This window comes from Dermochelys coriacea, chromosome 22 (genome assembly GCF_009764565.3).
Source record: "Dermochelys coriacea isolate rDerCor1 chromosome 22, rDerCor1.pri.v4, whole genome shotgun sequence".
NCBI lineage: Eukaryota > Metazoa > Chordata > Testudines > Dermochelyidae > Dermochelys > Dermochelys coriacea.
The window spans coordinates 12,337,325-12,360,590 of record NC_050089.1 but is presented as its reverse complement, the minus strand read 5'-3'; the positions used below and the strand labels follow the sequence as shown (position 1 = coordinate 12,360,590).

At 52.1% G+C, this 23,266-nt stretch overlaps 1 protein-coding gene and 1 long non-coding RNA gene across 2 annotated transcripts in view; one reads left to right on the top strand and one right to left on the bottom strand.

Annotated features, from left to right (window-relative positions):
• Nucleotides 1-8,021: 8,021 nt before the first annotated feature.
• On the top strand, nt 8,022-13,674 carry LOC122457197. The gene is made up of 2 exons (XR_006276606.1): nt 8,022-9,488; nt 9,592-13,674. It is a non-coding gene; the product is annotated as an uncharacterized LOC122457197 (long non-coding RNA).
• NECTIN1 (nectin cell adhesion molecule 1) overlaps nt 13,465-23,266 on the bottom strand; it is a 92,780-nt gene continuing 82,978 nt past the window's right edge. The window contains exon 6 of the mRNA XM_038380488.2: nt 13,465-14,787. Coding sequence (XP_038236416.1) covers nt 14,246-14,787 — 542 coding nt within the window. The 3' untranslated portion in view covers nt 13,465-14,245. The remainder of the gene's footprint in view (nt 14,788-23,266) is intronic.

The window sequence follows — 23,266 nt, the reverse complement described above, 5'->3', positions numbered from 1 at the left end:
CCAAAGCCTTTCACAAATGCACATGCAGACAAGATGCCCAAAGAATCATTTTTCTCCCCTCTGACAGGGGACTGCTGGGAAGGAACGCAGCAGCTGTTCAACAGCACAGAAAAAGGATGGGAAAACAAGGGAAATCCTGCATTGGGTGGAAACTGCCCCGGGAATGTAGGGAGGCAAAACTCAATCACCCACGCAGGAATTTATAGCTCAACACCTGACTCTTTCCAGCTTCACCACAGGATCTTTAACCATACCAAGGGTCAAGCTGACATGACCATGGAGTACCTCTGCATTGATCCTGTCTAAATATGAGTTGACTGTGGTCTTTTTAAGCATCCCTCACCATAAGATCTAAGCATCAGTCTAGCCCTGGGTTTATGCTGATCTAGGTGGACTCTCTGCCAGTGGAATCGATCTCCAGCCTTTACTTTGCCTGAGTGCACTCTCCTATAGACATGGCTAAAGTCCTGGTAACTCTTCCAACACTAATTTTGCTGAGCCTGCAGCACCAATGGATCCTGGGGGATCTACTTGATACTAAGGGTCGTCCGAGAGTTGAGGGTTAGGAACATCATGGAGGAGAACTCCCTCTCCAGAGCTCCGATGCCCCAAAACGACAGGCAGGTTCTCTGCTTGCACTGAGCAGAATTCCACACTTGCCAGGCAGCCCATCTGGGCCAAATTCAACCCGGGGGAAAAGGCAGGCAATGCCATCAAAGCCAACAGGGCTGGACGTGCTTACACCAGCTGTGTGTCTGGCTCATTTCCTTTAACGGGGTCATGTGCTGAAGCTGGCCAGGCAAAGCTAAAGCAGAGGCAACTTTGACAGGGCCAAATTCTCCCCTCCCTGACCCCATTGTGACAGGGATGTAACTCTACTGACTTCAGTGGGGTGATGCCTGATTTACTCCGACGGGAGGCTCATATCGCAGACAGGCCCCATCCACGGGGCTGTCCTGGTCGTGCTGGGGATACCATCCTTCAGGGCTGTTGCTCCAGGCCTAAAATTAAAGCAGAGATAAACATGCAAGCTCCCAGCCACAGCAGCTCCCACACTCAGGTCAGCCTCTCCCAGCTGCTCCAGCTCTCGCTTCGCTCTGTGGAGCAGTTCCAGGCCGCCTGCCTTCGCCCGGCTGCTGCAGAAGACAGAGACCTCTTAAGGAAGCACTGATGCAAGGAAACAGAACTTTGCTAGTGCTGGGCTTGGCAGTGCTGGCAGGAGGACAGGCTATGCCTGGCAACGGCTAGGAAGCTGAGCTGGGCAGAGAGCGGGGAGTGGCAAGGAGCCCTCTGTGGGTGCAGTGAGCTCTGCAAGGCCTTTGCACACAGCACTAAGTGCTTTTGATGGGCTGATGCCGGGGAAGCTTCTTTAATGGGCGGGGACTGTACATGCAGCACAAGGCAGGCAGTACAGGAACCAGAGGCATGCTTAGCTTCCTCCCCGGCCATCTGATGCTGCACTGATGGATTTGCTACCTCGACCTGGTGGGATCACTCTCTCCAGATGGGGGAATTCACGCTGCAGGGCCATCCAGCCTTGGGCTCCCCAACCACGGGGCCATCAGTGCCACCTTGACCTTGCCCTGCAGGGATCACCCTGTCCCAGATGGCAGGGAGAACTCAGCCTGCATGGACATTTGGCTCCCAGCAACACAGGACTCATGCAGCTTGGCCTAGAGCAGGGGTAGACAACCTGTGGCATGCATGCATGTCCAAGGCGGCATGCGAGCTGATTTTCAGTGGTACTCACTGCCTGGGTCCTGGCCACTGGCCCAGGGGGGATCTGCATTTTAATTTAATTTTAAATGACGCTTCTTAAACATTTTAAAAACCTTATTTACTTTACATACAACAACAGTTTAGTTATATATTATAGACTTATAGAAAGAGACCTTCTAAAAACGTTAAAATGTATTACTGGCACGCAAAGCCTGAAATTAGAATGAATAAATGAAGACTCGACACACCACTTCAGAAAGGATGCCAATCCCTGGCCTAGAGGAACCAGCCCAGGGAAGGGAGAATTGATCGTTCATTCCCATTCCTCTCTCAGATCCACTGACGTAAATCTGGAGTGACTCTATTGGCTCCAGATTTACACCAAGATCAGAATCTGTCCCTTGGTTTCTGCAGCCAGATCTAGCCTCCTTAACATCAGCTCGTTTGCTGGCTCCTCACCCGCACTCTTGCCCACCAGCCGGGCTCCAAATGTAGCCCTCGCTGCCAGCTGTGCCAGCCTATAGATTGCAAAGATGTAGCTTTAGGAATAGAGCCAAGCTGCCCCACCTGCCTGCCATCTTTCCCCAGGCTGTGGACACACTCACACGCACACACACAAAATCGGGATTCCACTCATCACCATGTTTTTATTTTGTTCCAGAGAAACAAAACACTTAGGGCACCAGGCGGGAGCTCCGGCTTCTGTCATGCTCAGCTCCCTGCATCCCAAGTGGAGAAGCAGCCCTGTGTTATGGGCTTTATCCATCATCGCTCAACTGTAAGCCATGGCCTGGGAAACGAGGGCAGCACTTCCCTAGAGTGGTCGCTGCAGGACCATGCAAAAGAGCAGCAGGCCCCCACCCTCTATCCCCGCCTTCTTTTCTGCTCACAGCCCAATCTATGCTCCCTTATCTCCCACTGAACTTAGCTGGCTTTGCTGAACCAGCTGTTAGGAATCCACTTATATATGCCAATGCCCCTGTACATCAGTGTATTAGTTTCTGTTGGTGCTGCTGACTTGAAAGCTTGCAACTGAAGTGATGCTGCTTTGCAGACATCTGCTGTTCCCAGGTGAGGGAAGGTCAGAGGAGAAGAGCTGCCAGACAATGGGATAAAGATATGGGCACTCGATTTGGGTGCTGGCACTGCCCCATGGCCTGCCTGCAGCCCTTGGGCTGCTTGCTGACCTTTTTCTTCCCATGCACTTTTGCAAGATCACCTCAGGCCAAATCAGTCTGGACAGACAGATTTCCCTAGCTGCCCCCCAACTTGCTTGGAGGTGATTTGAACCAACAGGACCCGACTGGCATTCAGAAGCACACATCGCTGCTCCTGCCACTGGGAGGGGAACCCATCAGTGCATCCGCAGCTGGGAGATTATAGTTATTCTTTAACCCTCTCTTGAGCTGGCCTCTGATGCTGGAGGGCCCCTTTCTCCTGTGCCAGCCCCAGTGGGGTGCCTTTGATGGTCACTGGCAGCACAGTACATGCTGGCCCTTCCCAGCCCTGGTCCGGAGGGGTCGCCATCAGCCTTACATGTGAGCCATCAATCAGAATTTAATTGCCACCGAAGCCCTGATTAGTCTCAAGCCACTAAGATTCCCTGCTCCTAGGTCTCAGTGGCATTCATACCCCAGCTGAGCCAGTGGCTCACCCAACTAGGGGCTCAGGGGCTGCCTTCTGGATATTAACGCTAGGTCCCTGAGGAGCAGCCAGGGAAGGGGAGGGTGGGGCAGGACTGATACTGCTTGGGATTCTTTTGGCTCATCCCTCCCCTAAAGCCTCCCAGATTAACATCCCTCTCCAAATTCCTGCCAGGTCCTAAAGGAGAGCATCTTTCCAACCCCCACCCCCACCCGCTGCCCGAAAGATCCCCCCAGGGGGGTTTTACTCTGAGCCCCGTGCCGGGTGGAAGGGCTCAGTCCCTGCACTGTGCCTGGGCCATAAAGCTGCAGCTACCGATGATTCACATACCTTCATACTGAGTCCCAGCCCCTGGGTTCAGGGCACTCCTGGGAATGTGGGATGCCCCAGGCTCAGCAAGCTACAGAGCATGCTAGAGACCAGCGATGGGCCAAGGTGAGTTCCCAGTCGGAGTGAGAGACTGATCCTGCAGGACAAAATTAATCCCTGGGTTATGTTGACCATCTTGATGAAGTCAATGGAATGGCCTGTGCTTGTTCTGGGGCTGGTCCCCACATCTATACACCATCACCCAGGACTTCTCAGCCTTTTCTGTACTGCAACCCGTCTTCCATATAATCCTCCCGCCCCTGCTGACCCCCCTTCCCATATGCAATATGAGAAGGGCAGGGTGGTCACAACCCTCTGACTCGTGTGTGTGACCTCCAGGTTGAGAACCCCTGGGCTAGACTAGATCTGAGGCTAAAGAGAGGCAGCTATCTTGGAGTACGAAGGGTTAAATCCAGCAGTGCCCATTGCTTTAAGGGAAACCCCAGCTCTACGTCAAGCCATCTGGGGAAGAAACGAGACAGCCCCCCAGTCAGGCCAGTGCTTTGCGAACTGCATTCCTGGTTCTGATGTAACCTCCCCATAGGCCCTGTTGCACTGAGACCAGATGGGTGCCAGCTGCCAGCATGCTTCACTGAAGATGGGGAACGAACCATGTGAGCTGAGCTGTGCGATGCAGACTAACTCTTTCCCCCACCCACCCAACCCAACCCAACCCAACCCAACCCAGCTTGTTTGTAGAACAATTCCATACTTCAAAGCTAATCGGCCGAGTTGAGATCTGGATCCGGCTGAGTTCAGATTTGGATCAGAATCCCACTCCCAGTCTCCCTGGGGTGCTGGGACCCTGGGTTTTCGATCAAGTTCATCTCTTGTTAAGTAGCGCTATGCAGTCAGAAAAGAAAGCAAACGCCGCCTTCCACCAGTGGAGGAAACTGTGCTGGGACTCTGTTCCTGAGAACTAGTAGCCAGAACAGTGTTCCTTGTCCCACTGTGGTCAGGGCTTTTGAGCAAAGCTGTCCAGTGCATATAGGGAGATCACTATGAGCCAGGCACTACATGCACTAGAATCAATTGCAAGACTCCCATTGGTTTCCCCACATGCTTACTGAGCTCTCTAAAAGGGTTCCGCTCTATGGGTATCAACAGCAAAACTCCCATTGACTTCAGTGGACGTAAGAACAAATCTGCTCTATTTGATCTATTATCTATTGTATCTCACTCTCTAGCTAAATCTCTCTCTCTCCAAAGACAGGAGGCTCTGCGTGAGCAGAGGAACAAGGACTCCCTGGCAAGCTGTTTGTAGGCAGACAGACAGACAATGGAGGGCAAAGATCGGGTTTTTCCCTACATAGAGATGTAGCCTCTAGGGTCTTCTCTAGCAAGGCACCCTTTACTGCCTGCAGTACATTGATCTCTCCAAGCTTGTCCTGTGACAGTCATGGGTTCTGGGTTGGCTTCTTCCCCTTTGGATTGCAAGCAGTCCCTTTTGAAAGCACCGTATATCACAGAAAAGATCATGGCAACTGGAAAGGTGCAGCTTCTCCTGATTTTGTTGCACCCAGCCACGCGTTGCAGCGAGACACCTTCGCAGTCGAAAAGGAAAAGCGCTGCTTCTTTTAAAATTCTTTATTTATAAAAAAGTACATTTCTTTCCACAGCTGAGCCACTATTTTTTTTTATACAAGTAAAAGGGAGGGTGAAGCAACACCCCCCCAATCAGAACCATGAAAACACCCCCCAACCAAAAATTATTACAAAGGATGGAAAACAAAACAAAAAATCATAAAAGCAAATTCAGTCCATTACATTATTATTATTTTTTTACAAAAGCACTTACAACACAGATTACAAAAAAATGCAAGTTTTTTTTTTAGGGTTGTTTTTTAATTCCACAATGATAATTACAGCAAGAAAAAAAAAGTCACCGGAGTTTGGAAAGAAAAGAAAGAGCGAGCCAGAACAGCTGCAGCAGCTCTCCATGGACGCCCATTTACACCAGCTGAGAATCTGGCCCCCTATATTCATTACATTTACATTCACCCTCACATAGGTCACATATGGAATGCCACGCTGTGCGAATGTATGGAACAAGCCCCTTCTGTAGGGCCTGGTCTTGCAACCTTTGCTCATGGATGGAATTCACCCTCATGCAGAGGACCAGCCCAAAGCATTGCAGGCCAGATCCTCAGCCCAATGGCAGTTCGGTGCCTAAATACCATTGAGGATCTGGGCCGTCCCCTCTTACTTCCTACTTAAACCCCGTTTTAAGGGATAACATGGAACCGGGACTGGTGCTGGCTCTTTGGCACGGTGGTGAATCTCAGACTGTGTCATCGCCTTCAACGAGGCTCGTTCAGGTGAGTAACAGCTGCAAGGTTGGCCCTTTGTAGAGGGGTGGGCGAGTTCCAGGAATGATGATCAGAGGCAGGATTTGGATCGGAGCAAGTTGACAGCCTTATCCTCTCCTGCCCCACCCATCTCCATTCCCCTCCCCATCATATTCCCTGCTTCTCCTGGTGGAAGGGGGTGCTCTGCAGGGAAGCGCATTCGTATGCAAAGCGAGTCACTCTAATTCGCTAGGGATCATGTCAAAACAGAAAAAGAAAGTCACAAACTGGGGAGGGGTAAAGTGCTATCGTAAGCCACGTAGGATACGGAGAGGCTTCAGTGCACACAGTGCTGGCAGCGTTCCCCACAGCGCCTCCTGCTGGGAGAGGCTGGGACTGGGATAGCCACAAGAGCCGCGCATTCAATGTTCCTGGAGCATTCCCCACCGCCCCTCCTGCTGGTCTACTCTTCCAAACACCCACCATTTCGCCAGCATTTCCAACAGCTGTTGGTTTGGGCTGGGATTGTAGAAACTCTCCATTTCTCTACCCGCAGCATTTCCTACTGCTTGGCCTGGAGAAGCTCTAAGCATCTCTCCAGCCAGCACTTCCACAACACACCCTGCACTGCCTCCTCTTGGGGAAAAAAAACTGGGACCGGAGTAGATCCCAGCCCCCACTTCTTCACAGCAAACTCCTAGCAGAGCTTTGTTTGGGTAGCCCTGCTGGCATGCTACAAATGTGTCCACCTACACAACTCAATGGAGACCGCACCCCCTTACTCTCAGCCCTCCTCCTCCAGATTGACTGGCAAGCTGAGACTCTGAGACTCATTGAATGTGTGTGTGAGAATGAAGGAGCCAGTGGCTCCTGTCTCTATTTGCTATACTGACTCTCTCTCTCCCCATCAGCGATCTGTGCTGAACAGTCATTGAATTTCTTTCGACGATGAGCCAGGAAAGGCTCCTCTGTCCCTGCCATCTCTGCAATCAATTCAGCTCTAACATTTGGATTTTTGTTTGTTTGTTTGTTTCCTAAAGAAAACTTCAGATAGAGTTTTGTTTTTTTTGTTTTTTCTGACTTGAATAAAAATGATTTACAAAAACACAGGAACAAACCACCAAACAATCTTGTAATTAAATCAGGGAAAATAACATCACTGGGATGAATTGTGATGGATAATCCCAGACATAAGCCCCAGCAGGAAAACAGCTGGGGCGTTTTCATACAAATAATACAGACTCAACTTAGTTTGCAGGAGGAAACATGTCTGCCTGTGCACAGCTCACTGTGGGACAGAAAGGGAAGCTGGCATATAGCTCAGACCAAATTCACCTTAATTTCCCCAACGGGCCATCTCTGGACCCGGAGTAGGACCCTGTAGCCATATAATGAGGCCTTTCTTTACCAGGCGAGTCACCCTTCCGTCCTGCTGTCCTCACCTTCTCATTGTGATACTGGGTCCTAGAGGCTTTGTTTCTCCCCACTTGTCTCTTTCCCTATGGCAACTGCATGGAGAATAATTCCTGGGATACCATGTCATGGCCGGGCTGCTTGTCTGCAACCTCCGTGCCCATATCCTTGCCTGGCACTAACAATCCCTTCTCCCCTTGGACCTTCCAGGGACTACTGCTTACGCAGGGCTGGCTAGGGCTGCACAGATATCTTCAGCAAGCTCTAGGATTTCCCTCTTGGCACAGATGTGCACAATATGACTTGCAAGAATCTGGGTTCTATGCACATACCCAAAAGGTCCCTTCCAGTATGCCTCTTCCCCTGTGCTCCCTAGGTGGGCTTCTTTTCTGTGCTCTGCTCTTAGGGGCAGGGTGGCTCTGACTCATGGAGCTACCTGTGCCAGCAGCCAATGCCATGGAGAAGTGGCTCCAGAGGATGGGGAAACCATACAAAATCAGTGCCACATGCAAACTCCTGAGCAAGGCCTCCTGTTCCCCCTTTTGGTTAATGGGCTCCCCCTGAGCAGCAGAAATGCAGTTTCTGAGTCCCTCTGCACTAGTGCATAACAATCTGCCCTGGGGGTAAGCCAAAGAGGCTGTGGATGGAAGGGGAAGGAGGAGCACACATGAAGGCAAGCTGTAGGGAAGGGGCAGAGCGGAGCTACCTGTCTCCTGCCTCCATGGAAATCTGTGCTCTTTTGCCTGGTTAACAGAGAGGAAGGCTACAAAGGGGACTGTATCGAAGAATTAAACCCTAGCTCTGCAAACGGCCCCCTTGTAATTCATTCCCCATGGTCATAAGGGCAGCTAGCCCTGGATCTCCAACTGGAAATTAGACCCCCTCCCTTAGTAATACTCAGCGGTGGAGGCCACCCCAATGTATCTTCCTGGTCTTCCCCAGGGGTAGGAAGCCTGGGTTCACAGCATGATAGTGTCATGTCTCAGGAAGGTGAGAGGCCTTGGCCGGGATCAGCAAAGCTGTCTAGGGGATTTGGACACTCAGCTCCCATTAAAAGGAATGGGAGTTGGGGAGCTGAATCTCACTGGCACTTTGAAAAGCTCACAGACTGATCGACCATTGTGATCATCTAACCAGACCTCCTGCATATCACAGGCCACAGAACCTCGCCCACCCACTGCTGGAATAGACCCCTAACCTCTGGCTGAGTCACTGAAGTCCTCAAATTGTGATTTAAAGACTTCAAGTTACAGAGACTCCACCCTAGTTGACTCTAGTTCAAACCTGCAAGTGACCCTTGCGCCCCCCCCACACACACACTGCAGAGGAAGGCAAAACCTGCTCCCCCCCCCGGGTTTCTGCCAATCTTCCCTGGCTCAGCCTCTGTGTGCCACCACTTGCTCCAAGAGCAAAGCATGGAAGCAAGGGGCAGCGTGTCTGTCCAAACCAAAAGCCAGATCTGGGACCACCAGCGTGGGCCTGAGCCGTGTGATTTGTGCACTTGCAGCTCTCCGGCCTAAACTAGTGCAAGGCCATTGACTTCAGCACCTGGCTCACGGGGGCAAGTGACAGAATGAGGGTCAGAATGACAGAGGGCTGACTGTCCCTCCAGCCCTCGTTCCTTGGAGTGAGGCCTACCTGCGCCATGACCACCATCACCCCTCAGGGAATGGGGACCGCTCACTGCCATTGCCCAGCAGCTGGGCCTGGTGCCAATGGGGGCACGCGCTGTCAAACAGGAGTCACAAGCCGACAGCCCGACACCGCTTTTACAGCAGCGTGACAGTGATCAGAATCTGGGCCCTTATCAGAGACAGCGAGGCACAAAGTGGTTAAGTGACTTCCCAGTGGCAGAGCTATGCAGGGATTCCCCATCCCTTGACTCAGGGCCCTGAACACCACGGCAGGCTTCCTCTCTAATTGCACCTGCTGGTTAGTGCAGGTCACAGAATTGAAGGCCAGAAGGGACCATCGTGATAATCTAGTCTGGCCTCCAGCACATTGCAGGTCACAGAACCTCACCCAGCCACTCCTATAACAGACCCCTAAGCTCTGGTTTCAGAGTAGCAGCCATGTTAGTCTGTATTCGCAAAAAGAAAAGGAGTACTTGTGGCACCTTGGAGACTAACAAATTTATTAGAGCATAAGCTTTCATGAGGTGCATCTCGTGGGCAGGCCAACCTTGCTGGGCTGTGAGGCTCGAGTCGCTGGGGTGGGGAAGGAGTACCAGTTCTAAACCATTAACTCCCATGCAACCCAAGGACACAGAATGAACAGCGTCCTCAGTTTAGCCCGCTACACATCTCCCCTTCACAACCTTCCTGCCGCGACAGCCCCTTTGACCTAATTAGGTGGGACAGTGTCCGCCACGCCCCCCGCAAGCAGAAGGGTTGGATTCCCAGGGACGGAGATTAGCCCCAGAGAGGGAATGGGTCTTGTTATTGTATCGCAGCAGCTCTCAAACAAATTGTCAATCCATAATTTTTCATGAGGCATCTTATTCCTCACTATAGATTAACGGCGAATCGTTTAGGCTCACTAATTAAGGCTCCATGAGGAACGCTTGTCCAATTAACTGACCCCATAAATGGTCACCCTTCCAGTAACGAGAGCCAGAAGCATCCTTCTTCTGAGAAGAAGGGGGACGGAGCTAGGCACCCTTAGTTTTTCCATGGCCGTAGGGCCCAGGCCTGCCCCTGGTGATGCGCTGTGGGGACAGAGGAAGCCAGCGGGGTGCCTGGGACCACCTCACGCTGTGGAATGAGCAGCTTTGAGGTGTAGCTCCCAAACCAGATGTGCTGATGGCAAGGGGAGGTGGGCCACGCTTGGTTCAGAGGTGAGGAGTGCAGCTAGCCAAGCAGTCAGGGCCCCGTTTGGGGGTGGCATTGGATATATTTTTCCCCCTCGTGTTTTCTACTGGCCCTGGTGTAGTCAGAGAGACAGCAGGTCTAACATGACCCAATGGCTGGAAGTTGAAGCTAGACAAATTCAGACTGGGTGTAAGGTGTAGATATTGAATAGTGAGAGTAATTAGCCACAGGAACAATTTACCCAGGTTCACGGTGGAGTCTCCATCACTGGCCATGTTTTTCGAAAAGATCTGCTCTGGGAATTCTTTAGGGGCAAGTCTGTGGCCTGTGTTACGCAGGAGGTCAGACTCGATCCCAGTGGTCCCTGCTGGTCTTGGGATCTAGGAATCACACCCTGTAAGGGGTGTGTGGGTGAATGAGCCATTAACCCCTGGGGGGGTTACCAATGACCATGGTGTCTCCCCTCAGCCCTCGCTCCCCCATGGCCACCCGCCTGTCTATGATCTATCACATTTAGTTCCCGATCTGGGCTCTGAGCCAGCCTGCTGTGTCTGCCCAAGGCTGTAAGCTTGCTCCTCATTACACTGGATCGCTATGTGTCTGTCTTCCTAGCTCTAAAGAACCCTTGATTTGTCTATGAGTGCGAGAGTCTCACACAAACACACACTCTGGATCATTAACGAGAGGGCAGGATTTCCATCTAAGTGTGCAAATGGGAGCTCCCCACTTCACACCTTACCTCACCTCCCGCCTGCGAGTGTGCAAACAAGACACCCTCTTACATCTGGTCAGTTCACATTTGTACACAAGTCTAAAAAGGGGGCATGCGCTGGTGTGGTGACTTAATTTGCTTTCACACGTGAGTGTGCAAATGAAAATTTGGGCACATCTCCTCACTTCACATTTGCATGCCATGCGCAAAGGGAACATGCCATCCCATCACCTAGTCATTTGGAAACAGAGGGCGTATCACTTTCAAATACAGGCAAACAAACCATCACAAAGAGGAATCAAATCTTGCTTCCCTGGCTCTGGCTCCGGCTCCATACACCCTACTAAACCTCCTGCTGAGAATCTGTATCCATGTTCCCCTGGCGATAAACATTGATCTCCTCAGCTGGACAAGAGACTAACGCCAACCTGCTTTAGATAGCCAGGAAAACTGATCAGGAAGGGAAGGAGGGATGGAAACAGGATGACTGGGGATTCACTGCATCAGAGATTCTGCAAACAGGGTGTATTGCTGATAAGCAACACATGAGAATGAGCTGGGATTACTCTGAGGCAAGTCTGCAGGATTCTGCAGTGAGAGAATTTGCCAGACCCTGGATTGGGGGCTCCTGCTACTTGGCGTTGTTAATCCAGGACACAAGGGCTGCTCAACTGGGCCTGGGGATTTTGCATGAAGTTCTGGCTCACCCATGTGGGCGGGTACATTCAGAGGTGGGCCCAAGCTGCCAAATTCATACCTGCAGCTGGAGTTTGGATGTCCCAGAGTTTGGGGTTAGCATGGGGCTGGGATTTTGGTTTGGCCCTTTTTGGAGTCAGATCTGGCTCCAAAAGCCCCTATGTTTGGGATTGGGAACTTGGCTAGGGCCCATCTCTACTGTACGATGCACCGTACAGTACAGAACCACCAGACCACCCGAGGTGACAGCAAGATTGCAGGAGGGTAAGTGACTGACTGAGATCCCCCAGGAGTATAAAATTACTTCCTCTGCTCTGTCTTTATCCCAGGCCCCCTATGTGTCCGCCATGTCCTGGGAGTCTCATATCACGGTGATGCGCCTTCATCCAATATGTGCTGCTATCCCTAGGCAGGACCAGGTGAGGCCTTGACTCCCTTCAGGTTTGCGGGTTTACAACAGTCCTTTTAATCGGTACCTAATCAGAGGGATGCTGGGGATTTCATTTCCTTCAATGTGGCATTTGCTCAGTAGTACGAAAAAAGAAATCCGAGATCCCCAAATCCCTATGTTGAAGTGAGGGTAGAATTCGGTTTCCCTGGGTATGGATTCACTTGTCAGAGATGGATGGGCACCCTAAAGTTTAGTGGCTTCTCTGAACCCCTGGATCTGTGGAAATAGTCTCTCCCGAGATCTCTAAGACATCCTGCTTTCGATGGGGACAGAAGCACCCCAAGAACAGCCACTCTTGTGGTGTTTCCCCCAAGAAGCACAGAAACCACCAGGAAAAGCCAGAACAATTACAACAGAGTTATCTGATTTCCCATCTCCCATAGTAGTAATGAAATAAATCAGTCGAGGGAAAGGTCTGGGTCAAGTTCGACTGTACCTGACTCAAGCCAGAAACTGTGGAGCTGGTTTTGGAACAGAGACTGGCTGAAGCTGGATGTGGGATTTTGGTTTGGATTATTATAAAGGGTCCAAGTCTGTTGCCCAGTTGTATGGCAGGGTCACCGTCAATGTCTATGGCATGAAACCTGTATATGGCACTGGGGGAGAATTAAACCCATTATAATACGCCTCTGAAACTGGTGATTTCTTTTTCAACAGAAGATTCATTTAGCCATTTGATTAAGGAACAAAAAAACCAAACACCTAGTGAATCCTGCCTTGATGGAAAGTCCATGTCAGACCGACAGCCCTGGACACTGAAATCTTAGCCACAGAACAGCAGGGGTAGCAGCAATCCAAGCTTCCCTCCAACTTCCCCATCACATCTCAAGGCGGGGGAGAGGAGATCAGCACACAGGGCTCAATCAGCCTCCCAAGGGGCCATTTGGTGCAGGCTATCAGTGGCCATAAGGGCAGGGGTCATTACGATGGAGACGTGGCTGGCAACACTCTCACAAAGGGGAAGGATGTAAACTGATGACTGCTAAGAGCTAGCAGTTTAAATACAATGGGCCTGGCCTGATGCCCATTGAAGTCAACGCAAAGGCCCCCCCATTGATTCCGAATGGCACTGGAGTTCCCCGAAAGAAACCATCCGCTTGGCTGGGTGGCACCATCCCCATCAGCAGCATGTTTGCGGGAAGGGCACAGGGGTGTTTCATGGAACCTTTCCCGTCACTGTGGCATGGAGGAATGTGCAGAGGACTGGCGCGTATCGGAAACAGGGTGAAATTAACTCCTCCTTGGCTAAAACTAAAAATCCCTCATGTCTTTAAACAACAGGACACGCCAGCAGTGACCAGCAGCATCACCACAGCCAGGATTCCCACCCCCCCCGCCCCGCCCCTTTCTCTTTTCCTTTTCTTTTTGTTGGTTTGTTTTTAAATACTGTAAAGGGATAATAAATGGGAGGCAGAAAACGGCAGCTCCATTTCCCTGTGCCAATAACAGCCCCGTGCGCCTTGGATTTTGCTTAGTTTCCTTTGATTCTTATTTGTTTATAACATGCTTAACACTGAGACTTGCTCGTCACAGGCGCATTGTGGGTAATGGAAACACCACAAAAAAACAAACCAAAAAAATTCATCTGATATGGCATCTAGGTCTTCATTGCTTTGTGCTTTTCCCCTCCTTGGTCCTCCTGTTTTTTTGCCCTCCCATGGACTCCCCCCACCCCCAAATAAGACAACATACAAACATATTCCAGTGTTTCGGGGGGCATGGAGCGGGAGGGGTCTTTGGGGAAGGGCGATTAGATACACTAAGACACAAACAGGGCATATTATACAAGGATGGGCAGTAGTAGTTAAAGCAAATAGTAACACCTAAGCCACCGATCAGTACTAACACCACAGAAGGGGACAAAGTCATTGGGAGAAATTAAAAAAACAAACCAACCAACCAAAACAACCTCCCCCCAAAAAACGATCCAAAAGCAAAGCTACCAGCCCCTCCCTCCCCTCTCCCGTTGCCTCCGAGTGAGTGGCAGGTGTCTCAAGTCTCTTTCGAGCTCTCTTGGGCCGGGCAGCAGTGGACGTGCATGGATGTAAGCGCGCGTGCGCGATGCATGTGCGAACAGCCCTCGGCCGGGGTCTAGAGAGCGGGGCGGGGAAGCGCATGAGTGGGGGTCGGGAGAGGGGGTGAGCTACACGTACCACTCTTTTTTGGAAATAAAAGATCCGTCATTCTGGGAGACCATGTTCTCGGCCAGGTCCAGCTGCTCGGGATCATACTGGAAACCGAGTGTCCTTTCACCGTAGGGCTCCGTGTGGGCCCCGGTCTCGTCTACCGTGAAGTAAGGCCGCTTGGCGTCGTCCTCGTACTTGTTGGCGAGGCCCAGCTTGCGCTCGCCTCCGGCGTCCTCCTCTTCGTCCTCGTAGCTGCTGCCCCCGAGCGGGCCCGGCTTCTTCTCGTCGTCCGAGTCGTCGGGATACTGCAGGTTCTGGGCCATGGGGGGGTGGTGCTGCGGGACGCCGGCCTTGCTGTACCCATTGCCGTACACGTGCTTCTTGGTGCTGTAGTCGCCCTTGAAGGTGTGACGCCGGCGCCGGAGCACCACAAAGAGCACCACGGCCACCACCAGGACCAGCGAGACTCCGCCCACCACGCCCCCAATCACGGCCGTGGGGATGTTCGGCTGCGTCACTGATTTGCGGTCATCGTTGGGAGGCGGGGTGGAGGGGAATTCTGGGTAGGAAAAGACAGATGGAAGGGGGAACAGTGTCAATCCATGTGCAATCGCACCCTCGCTCCGGGCTTGCATTTCAATCGGTTATTGTTTGGAAGATGAGGGTAAGGAACAAGGAAGGGAAAAATTGGGGAAGGGGAGGAGCTTACGTATGGCGGCCACGACACGGGGTTAGCACTCGGGTTCTAGGTGTTAGTGACAGGTGGACCGTGCACCATTGCGAGCTTTCCAGGTCAAGCCATCACCACCAGCAGCATGCAGGAGCCCCACACGCGACAGACCTCAGCCCACTTCACCGGTGGCATCTAAACCCAGCTTTCCAAAAGCTGGGCCCGGATTCAGGCTGCCTCTGTGCTTCGGCTGCCCACCTGGAGACGCCTCAAGCATGATTTTTGGGATGGGCTGAGCACCCATGGCTCCTGGTGACTGAAACTCCAGGTGTTCAGTGCTCCTCAAGAATCAGGCCTGAGGTGTGTCCGATCGGGCGACTGAAAACAGACGCAGACAAACCAGGGAGGCTGCTTTGCAAAAGTTTGGCCATAGAAATTCGCACTGCACTCGAACAGACTAGTGGGCCATCTACTGGTTTTGGATCAGACCAATGAGCCATCCCACCTGATATCCCTCCTCCCTGCTGTGTCAAATGCAGCCCATCCAGCCCTCTGTCTCAGACACCTCTCAACATTGTCTGATGCTTCAGAGGAAGATGGAAAACCCGATGATGCATCTGTGTAATTCAACTCCATCCAATGGAGCCATCTCCTGCCTGACCCCAGCTGCTGATCGGTTTACACCCTGAAGCATGAAGATAGATAACCTCTATTGTTTTATTCTGGCCGGTACAGTGGCACTGCAGTTGCTAATCCTGTTCACACAGAGATCCTGGCCTAGATCAAGAGCAAGAAAATTGAAACAAAGTTATTTTCCTTTTCACCTTGTTTATTTTATATATTTTATGTTACCACAGACAGTGTTTTGGGGCCAAGAGAGCAAGACTAGCTGCTAAGCCCCTAGGCTCAAAAGAAGCCCTTAGCAAAAAGCTAGCCCTCCTCCTCAATGGAATGCCAGTTCCATGGGTGTCTGCATGGTAGTGCCATAGTAAAGCTGGGTCTGCATCCTTCCTTCCCCAACCTCTGTCACTGGGCCAGCAGCCATCTGCCTGGAACGTGCCTTTGTCCTCGGCAGAGGCTCTGGAATACCCTCAGTGTGGGTGGTGCACTGGCGGGGTTAATGCTCACCTGGAAATTCTAGGCACTTTGCCAAGGGCAGCCCCTAAGGCCCAATCCTGCAAGGGGCCGGTCACGCTCCATCTCTTGTGGAGCCAGTGGGAGTTGGAGGTACTTAGCATCATGCAGGATTGCAAAGAGGAATGCCGGGCTGGGCCAGTTTTCCGCAACGGTCCTGGCTGCGCCTTGGCAGTGATGCTGCCTCAGGGCGGCCTGTCCTCCTGTGGACTCGGTACTGTGTGCCTACTCTTTACTCCAGGGCTCACAAGAGGGGAGGGAGGGAGGGTCATCTGATGCCCTTTTACAGAGCCTCCAATCCAAGGAACTCATTAATCAAACGAATTACTAACTAGAGCTAATTACCAACAAGACTTCCAAACCTGCTGCTTCACTGCAGGTCAGTATCATTATCCCCAGCCCCGTCTGAGAGATGGGGAAACTGAGGCACACAGCGGTGGACTGGACTTGCCCAAGAAGGGAGGTAGCAAAGCAGCAAATAGAACCCAGGTGTCCTGACTCCCAGCTCCCTGCTCTAGCCATTGTCTAGTAGTGCCTTCAAAACAACACTACCCTAGGGGCCGCTCCAGACAGAGGAGAGAAAGAGAGTGAGCGTGCAGGGGAGTAGCCCCGCGTCTCTCCTGGAACTGCCAGGCTCAGAACACATCCAGGAATGTCCCATCAGGAAAGGACACGCACGCACCAGCCAGCCGTCTGGAAACACGTCAAGATACATTCCTTCCACGCGAACACTCACAACACGGGGCCTGATCTCGCTCTTGGGGAGCTGGGGAAAATCCAGAGCAACTTTACAGACTTCAGCGGCATTTTTCTGGATTTACACCAGCCACGCTGAGAGCCGAATCCAACCCCACTGATCTTCTGAGGAAAGAAGCAAAACATTATACTACTGTTCGCACAGCAGAGGATTGTCGGTGCACGCTCCCAAGGCTGCTGCTTCCCCTCTCAGCACCGCCTTGCTTCCCTCCACACTCAGCAGTATTACCCTTGATCTCAGGCCTGCTGGCTTCCACGCTCTCTCCTCGCCAGCCTGTCTGACCCCTCCAGTTCTAAACATCTCCCACTATGAGGCGACCAGGCCATACACTGGAGCAGCCCCTCTCTCCTCAGGGGGGCCTTGCCTTGCCTCTCAAGCATGGAGATTTGACTCCACCAGGCCCTGGGGCTGCTCCTCACTGCTGAATAGCTCTGCAGCTGCCTCCCCATCTTCTGCTGCATGCAGCTGCCAATCAAATACCAAACTCCCCTCTGGAATAGAAGCCAGGACTATGGGCAGACAGACAACCAGCAGAACGATGGGCGATTTCCACCACTGAATGATTGCAAAGCAAAAACAAATAAAAGGCAATGCCTCCCCCCACCCGCGACATGATTGGTGGATCTCATGGCCACAAGAGGCCAAGCGCTAAGCAGGAGTGCAAAGGAGGATAAGACATTTATGAGTGATTGTAGGAAACATCAAACAAACTAGAGTTTGGGAAGAGACAGGAATCCTGATGCTTCAGGGCTTAACCCAACCTCAAACTCAGAAGGAAACTTTCCCCGGGGACAGGTTATCCTAGAAGTGTAGCATTTTTTCCTCTGAAGCAGCTGGTGAGAGGAGACTGGGCTGGACGGAGCACCAGTCTGATCCAGTGCAGCTATTCCATGTACTCATGGTTACCTAGTCCCTCATTTCAAACCCTCCCCATCCTCTGAGATAGAGGTTTTGTTTGTGCTGTTGAAAGAGAGATATTTAAAATCTCCATCCTTTCCTCAAAAATTGCTCCTCTTTTGCATTGTCCCGGATCGACAGTGCCGACTCCTTTGCATTAGGAGTGTTATTAGTGGAAGGCAATGAAACCGATCATAGCAGAGGGTTTTGCAGAAAGCCATGCCAGCCAGAATGGGACAGGTGCACGCAGCTGGGGGAGATTTGCTCCTTCCAGTGCAAGACAGAGGAAAAACGGACAAGCTACATTAAAAGCCAGTTTAGAAGGCCTCTGTGTGTGTGTGTGTCCAGAAAAGCCAGTCAGACGAAACTAAAAACCTCTCTTGTCTCAACTGCTAAAAATGTGACATCTATCCCTAATGGAAACTGGATAATGCTAGCTGCTGATGGCTCAGCCTCTCTCTCTCACACACACGCACGCTTAGCCGCCCCACTTCTAGCCTCTGCCGTGGCCCCATTGAGCTGGTGCAGCCAGTCCTGGGAGTAACCCCAATACTGGCGAATCTTGAGGGGGTACAAAGCTGGTGTGATTCTCTACACCAGCCTTTTCTCCCCTCACAGCTTCTGGCACATGGGTGTAGCTGGAACGCTGCTGATCTTGGACCATTCCCAGAGGCAGGGATGGCTCCTGAGGGGGCTACTACAGCTGAGTATAAGACAGAGCAGCCCACCAGCTGCTCTAGCTGATGCTAGTTGATCAGACTGGTTGCCAGCCAATGCCAGAACCTGGGGGCTGGATCTTTCCCCCCCAGCCCTAAACTCAGCTTGGCTGCAGTTCAGAATTGGTACCTCTCTCTCCTTCTCAGAGATATCATAAGGTCTTTTCAGGCCCAAGCAGTAGGTGGAAAACGGGAGCTCAGTTCTCCCCCTGGAGCTGCCCATGGAAGTCAGCTGGGGACTGGTATCACATGAGGAGATGGGGAAGTCTCTGGGGTTCTATGGATTCCGCCCTCCTCTTGGCTCCAGCAGGTAAATCCAAAGGGAGAGGCCGTGGTTCAGTATCAAGCAGGGAAGGGGAGTTTGGCTCCTGTCTCCTCGTCAAGGGTCTTGTTAGCCGGGTGATTCAAAGGCAGGAAATGGGATGATTCTCCTTAAACCCCCCACCCCAACCCGCAAGATCTCCTGATGTTCAGTTACTTTTCTCCCATCCCCAGATGTCACGTTTCATCAACCCCCCCACCCCAACACTTTGGACGGGAAAAACTAACTTGTCAAAGTGTCGAATTTCACACCTTGTGCATGGAGGAAATGATTTCACTCAAACTGAAGCCCTGTCTCCTCCCCAAAGCCAGTTCTAATGCAAAACCAGGAATGACTGCAAATCAGCAGGATAAGGGGGCTCCTGCACTGTGGGAAGCACTGAAATTTCACCTGCCGCTTGTCAGCCAGGGAGAGCAAGAGAGACGGGGAGGATATGGAGAAGGGAAGGGGACAGAGAGAAAGAGAGGAGAGAAGGGGGATTGCAGAATGGCAGGGCGATCAAGAGAAGGAAACACAGTGACACAGCAGAGAGAGGGCCAGGGCTCATCGGGAAGCCAAGAATGAGGCCGTTCCTGGCACTGCCACTGGGTGGCGGGAGAGACCACTTCTGTCCTCCAGCGGATTGGAGGGGAGCAGGGCTAGTGACCTGTTCCCTGCAATCATTGCAGCATCTCTCTCTCCTTCTCTCTCTCATTTGCACCCCTCCCACCATGGTTCACTGCACAAGAGAGAAGTGAATCCCCACGCATCCCAGGAGCGACTCAGCAGCCCCTACTCTTGCCAAGCAGGGCGACTGGAGGTTCCCAGGGACAGCTACCCCAAACACGGCCTCTTGCACCCCTTAGTGCCTTCACTCAGCAGAGACCTGCAAACTCACGGCTGTCCCCAGCTGGTGGTAGCAGCATGCTGACCCTGTAGAAGGCGGTACCCCACACTGCCCATCACCACCACCCTCTGGGTGCACCCCCAGGTGCCCAGCAGGGTGAGACGAAGGGGAGAGTAAGGCTGGCAGGGCCCTGGCCCATCCCCAGCAGATGAAGGAGAGATGTGGCGGGGTGAGATGAAAGGCCTGGTCTTTATTTCCACATCAGGGCTGTGCCTTGCGGGCAGATCTAAAGCACAGAGATCCCTTGGATCACCCATTCCCTGTCAGGGGCTTGGAGTACTTTCAAAAAGGCTGGGAAAGGGGATTATCCCCACTGACAGACAGGGAAACTGAGGCACAGAGCAGGGACGTGGCAAGCCGACAGGCAGAGCCAGAAACAGAACTGTCACGTGCCGACTCTCAGGCCCTGCTGTGACCCTAGACCTTGCTCCTTGCTGCCCGCTTTCCTCTTAACAGTTCCTGCCTTGCCAAACGGGCTCAAGACTGAAGGGAGGGGCTGGGCAGGGCAGCTTGGCCGCAGACTTCTTTATACCTACTCCACTTGAACTCCCAGCACCAAGTCTCTTCCAACAGCAGCGGGGTTAAGGCATCAGCCAGCCCATCTCAGCCTTCATTCCCACCCAGAGCAGGGCTCTTTCCTGGTAAGCCAGCTCCTCTCCCTCTCCTCTCCTCTCTTCTCCTCTCCTCTCCAAGAGCCACTCTGTCCAGCCACACCCTGCTTTATCACCAAGCGCTCAGTGCAAACAATCCCCTGCCCCCTCATCCCACTGGGGCTGCTGCACCTGCCTGCTGTCGGCGTCGCCTGTAATCACGTGGGAGCTGGGCTCACACAGTGGCTGTTACCTGGGCGTTTCTCGGGCACGCCTGGCAGCAGCTGGGAGAGCGAGGCTGGGAGTTAGGCATCAGCCCCAGCGTCTCCTCTCCCTCCACTGCCCTACGGTTCAACTCTGAAGCTAACTAATGACTTAGGATGGGCCGGATCCTCTGCTGGAGTTACTTGGCGTGGATCCATTGCCGTTGATAGATCTGTTGTGGGTAATGGAGCGACGCTGATTCACACCAGCTGAGAATCTGGCTCTGAGTACTGGCTGTTGAACAATCCTGAGTTCCACAGGCAGGATGAAACGGACCAAATGACAGTCCTGGGTCCTTGTGGAATCCTATGGCCTGTCTCTTCCCCCCGGTGCCCATGAGGGTCCTGGAAACTGACACAATCCCACTGCCCGGAGCTGAGCATGCTGGGCCCCATGTGAAAAATCCATTAGGAAGAGTCTGGAGAGCATTAAAACTACTGTGGAAAGGGGAGCAGCAGAGAAATGGGAGATGGGGGGAGGGATAAGTTGAGCTTTTACTACAGTGTAACACATTCTTCCTCCCTCTTCCTCCCCCCAGCCCCAGTAAAACAGAGAGCACTCTATGCATAGGAATTAAAGGAGCAATACTATCTCCCCACTCTCCCCCTCCTGCGCTCTGCCAGCTGTTGCATTCAGCCAGGGCTTCCTGTCCCCATGCCAAGAGCCAGGCCTCTTGGGGCAGCAGCTGGGAGCAGAGAGAGAGAGAGAGAGATGAGGGGTCGCTCTGGGTTTCGCTCTGGAATGAAGCCAAGCCCACAGCTTCCCTTTGATCCCTCCAAAGAAAAGGACAATCCGGCCTCATCTGCAGGGAGCTCTGGCCTCTGGGGCACTTTCTTCCCCTCTTGGAAAGGCTTGGCTGGGTAGTCAGACTGGAGCACGTTTCCTCTGATCCAGGGTGGGGGGAGCCAGACATCTCATGGCGGGTTTCACCTGTTGCTGATTCACAGCTGGAAAGTGCATGGGAATGAATGAGGGCTGCCACCCTGCGGGAGATCAGGAGTAACCCCACTGAGGCCTTAACAGCATTGCCAGTCCCAGCCTTCCACATATCAGGAGCAAGGTGCCTTCCAATCAAGATCTTTTTCAAGCCAATCATGAGATTAAAAACAAAACACAACTTTCTAGACTCTGTTTTTTCCTCCTTCTGGTCTTTCAGCCTTTAGGATTCACCTGTCCAAGCCTTTCTCTGCAACCACACAGACTAGAAACTTGCTCCATTTCTAAAACAAAAGCCAAGAGTCTCAAGCAATCACCTGACTCCAGGTTCTGGGGCTTTAAGAAAAAAACCCCACCAGAAAGCATGACAAAGGAGAAGCAGATCCCGAGTGAAGTCTCTGGCCAAGCTGATCCCTGAGGAAACGGATGGAGATAAATCTAGCCACCCCTGCTTCCCACTGCCTGGCACATTGCATTGTCATTTAGACCTGTGCAAAACGGGAGTGAAAGGAGTTGGTAGAGCACTCCGGTTTGGGAGCATTTCACACCCACTGTGCATTAGCTTTGAACAGGAGGAGTAAATAATGACACAAGATGCCAGGCAAGGGGTTGGAGATCAGTGAATGTTTTCCTAGCAACTGGCAGGTCTTCAATGTCCTGATCGTTCTGTTTGGATGAAGTTCAGCTGTTAAGTGTAACAATCCACTGGGGTCTGCAAAACCAGGCTGGGAAACTGCCAGGGTCAATGAAACTCATGAGATTCCTGCTACCCCCGGCTCCTGCTGAAGGCTGAGAATACTGCAGGAGCTGGCTGCCTTCTGGGGGTTGGCAGCTTCCAGCGGGACTCCGCAAGCGCAGAGACAATCATGCTTTAAAAAGAAAAAAAAAAGTTAGACCCAGTGGAAAAATTTTTTTCATGAAAAAATTTAGTCCAAATTTCCAAAAGTGTTGGCTGGCTGTACTGAAAGTGTGTGTGTGTCACGAGCGGGGGAAAGGATTTTTTTATAACAAAAATGTTTTGGTTAGAGTTTGGATGAGTTTTCCTATGGTTGAGTTTGGTTCTTATTTGCTCCAGGCACGTCCCAAGGAGATGTCCCATTTGGCCTGGGATCTGGATTGGATTTCAGCTGAGGTTTGGGGATTTGAGCTCAGTCAGGTTTAGGGTTGGATAGTGCTCAGATCTGGTGAGCTGTTCCCATGAGATTTCTGTCCCTGAGTGGCAAACCAAAACAAAAACCACTCAGATGATATGTCATCTTGGGCCACAATCCCCTGAGATTTCACTGTGTGCACTGGGAAATTCTGAGCTTGGACCCCAATCTAGGATATCCCCATCGGGTCCAGGTGGATCAGTGCATTCTAGTCCAGACCCTCTTTAAAGGGCTTTGATTTTAGAAACTCTTATTCTCTGCAGATCACTGGGCCTGCCCCTGCCCATTCACAGTGGAACATCTACCCACATACCCTGTGGCTGCTGACGATAGGATCTCAGCAGAGCAGCACAGAGCTGGGAAGGGAGATGAAGCCAGTCGTGTTAGCTGTTCAGAAAACACAAGGCAGATCCTCAGCTGGTGTAAATCAGTGAGGATGCACAGCCTTTAATGCCGCTTTACCCCAGTGGAAGATCTGGCCCCCCCTTTCCATCGTTCCCTGCTCTTTGTGCTGGAGGGGAGCGCAGGAGTGGGAAGGGAAACCACTGGAAGCTAATCCAGAAGTTCAGCAGCTGCTGCTGGCATTTCAGAATGTGAAGGCTTTTAGGACAGATGCCAAACGTCTCTTAGCTTCTAATCTCAATGTCAGGTCATCTACTGCTTGTCAATTAAAGACTAACCCCCCCAGCAGGTCTCTGGCAGAGAATCCAGAGGC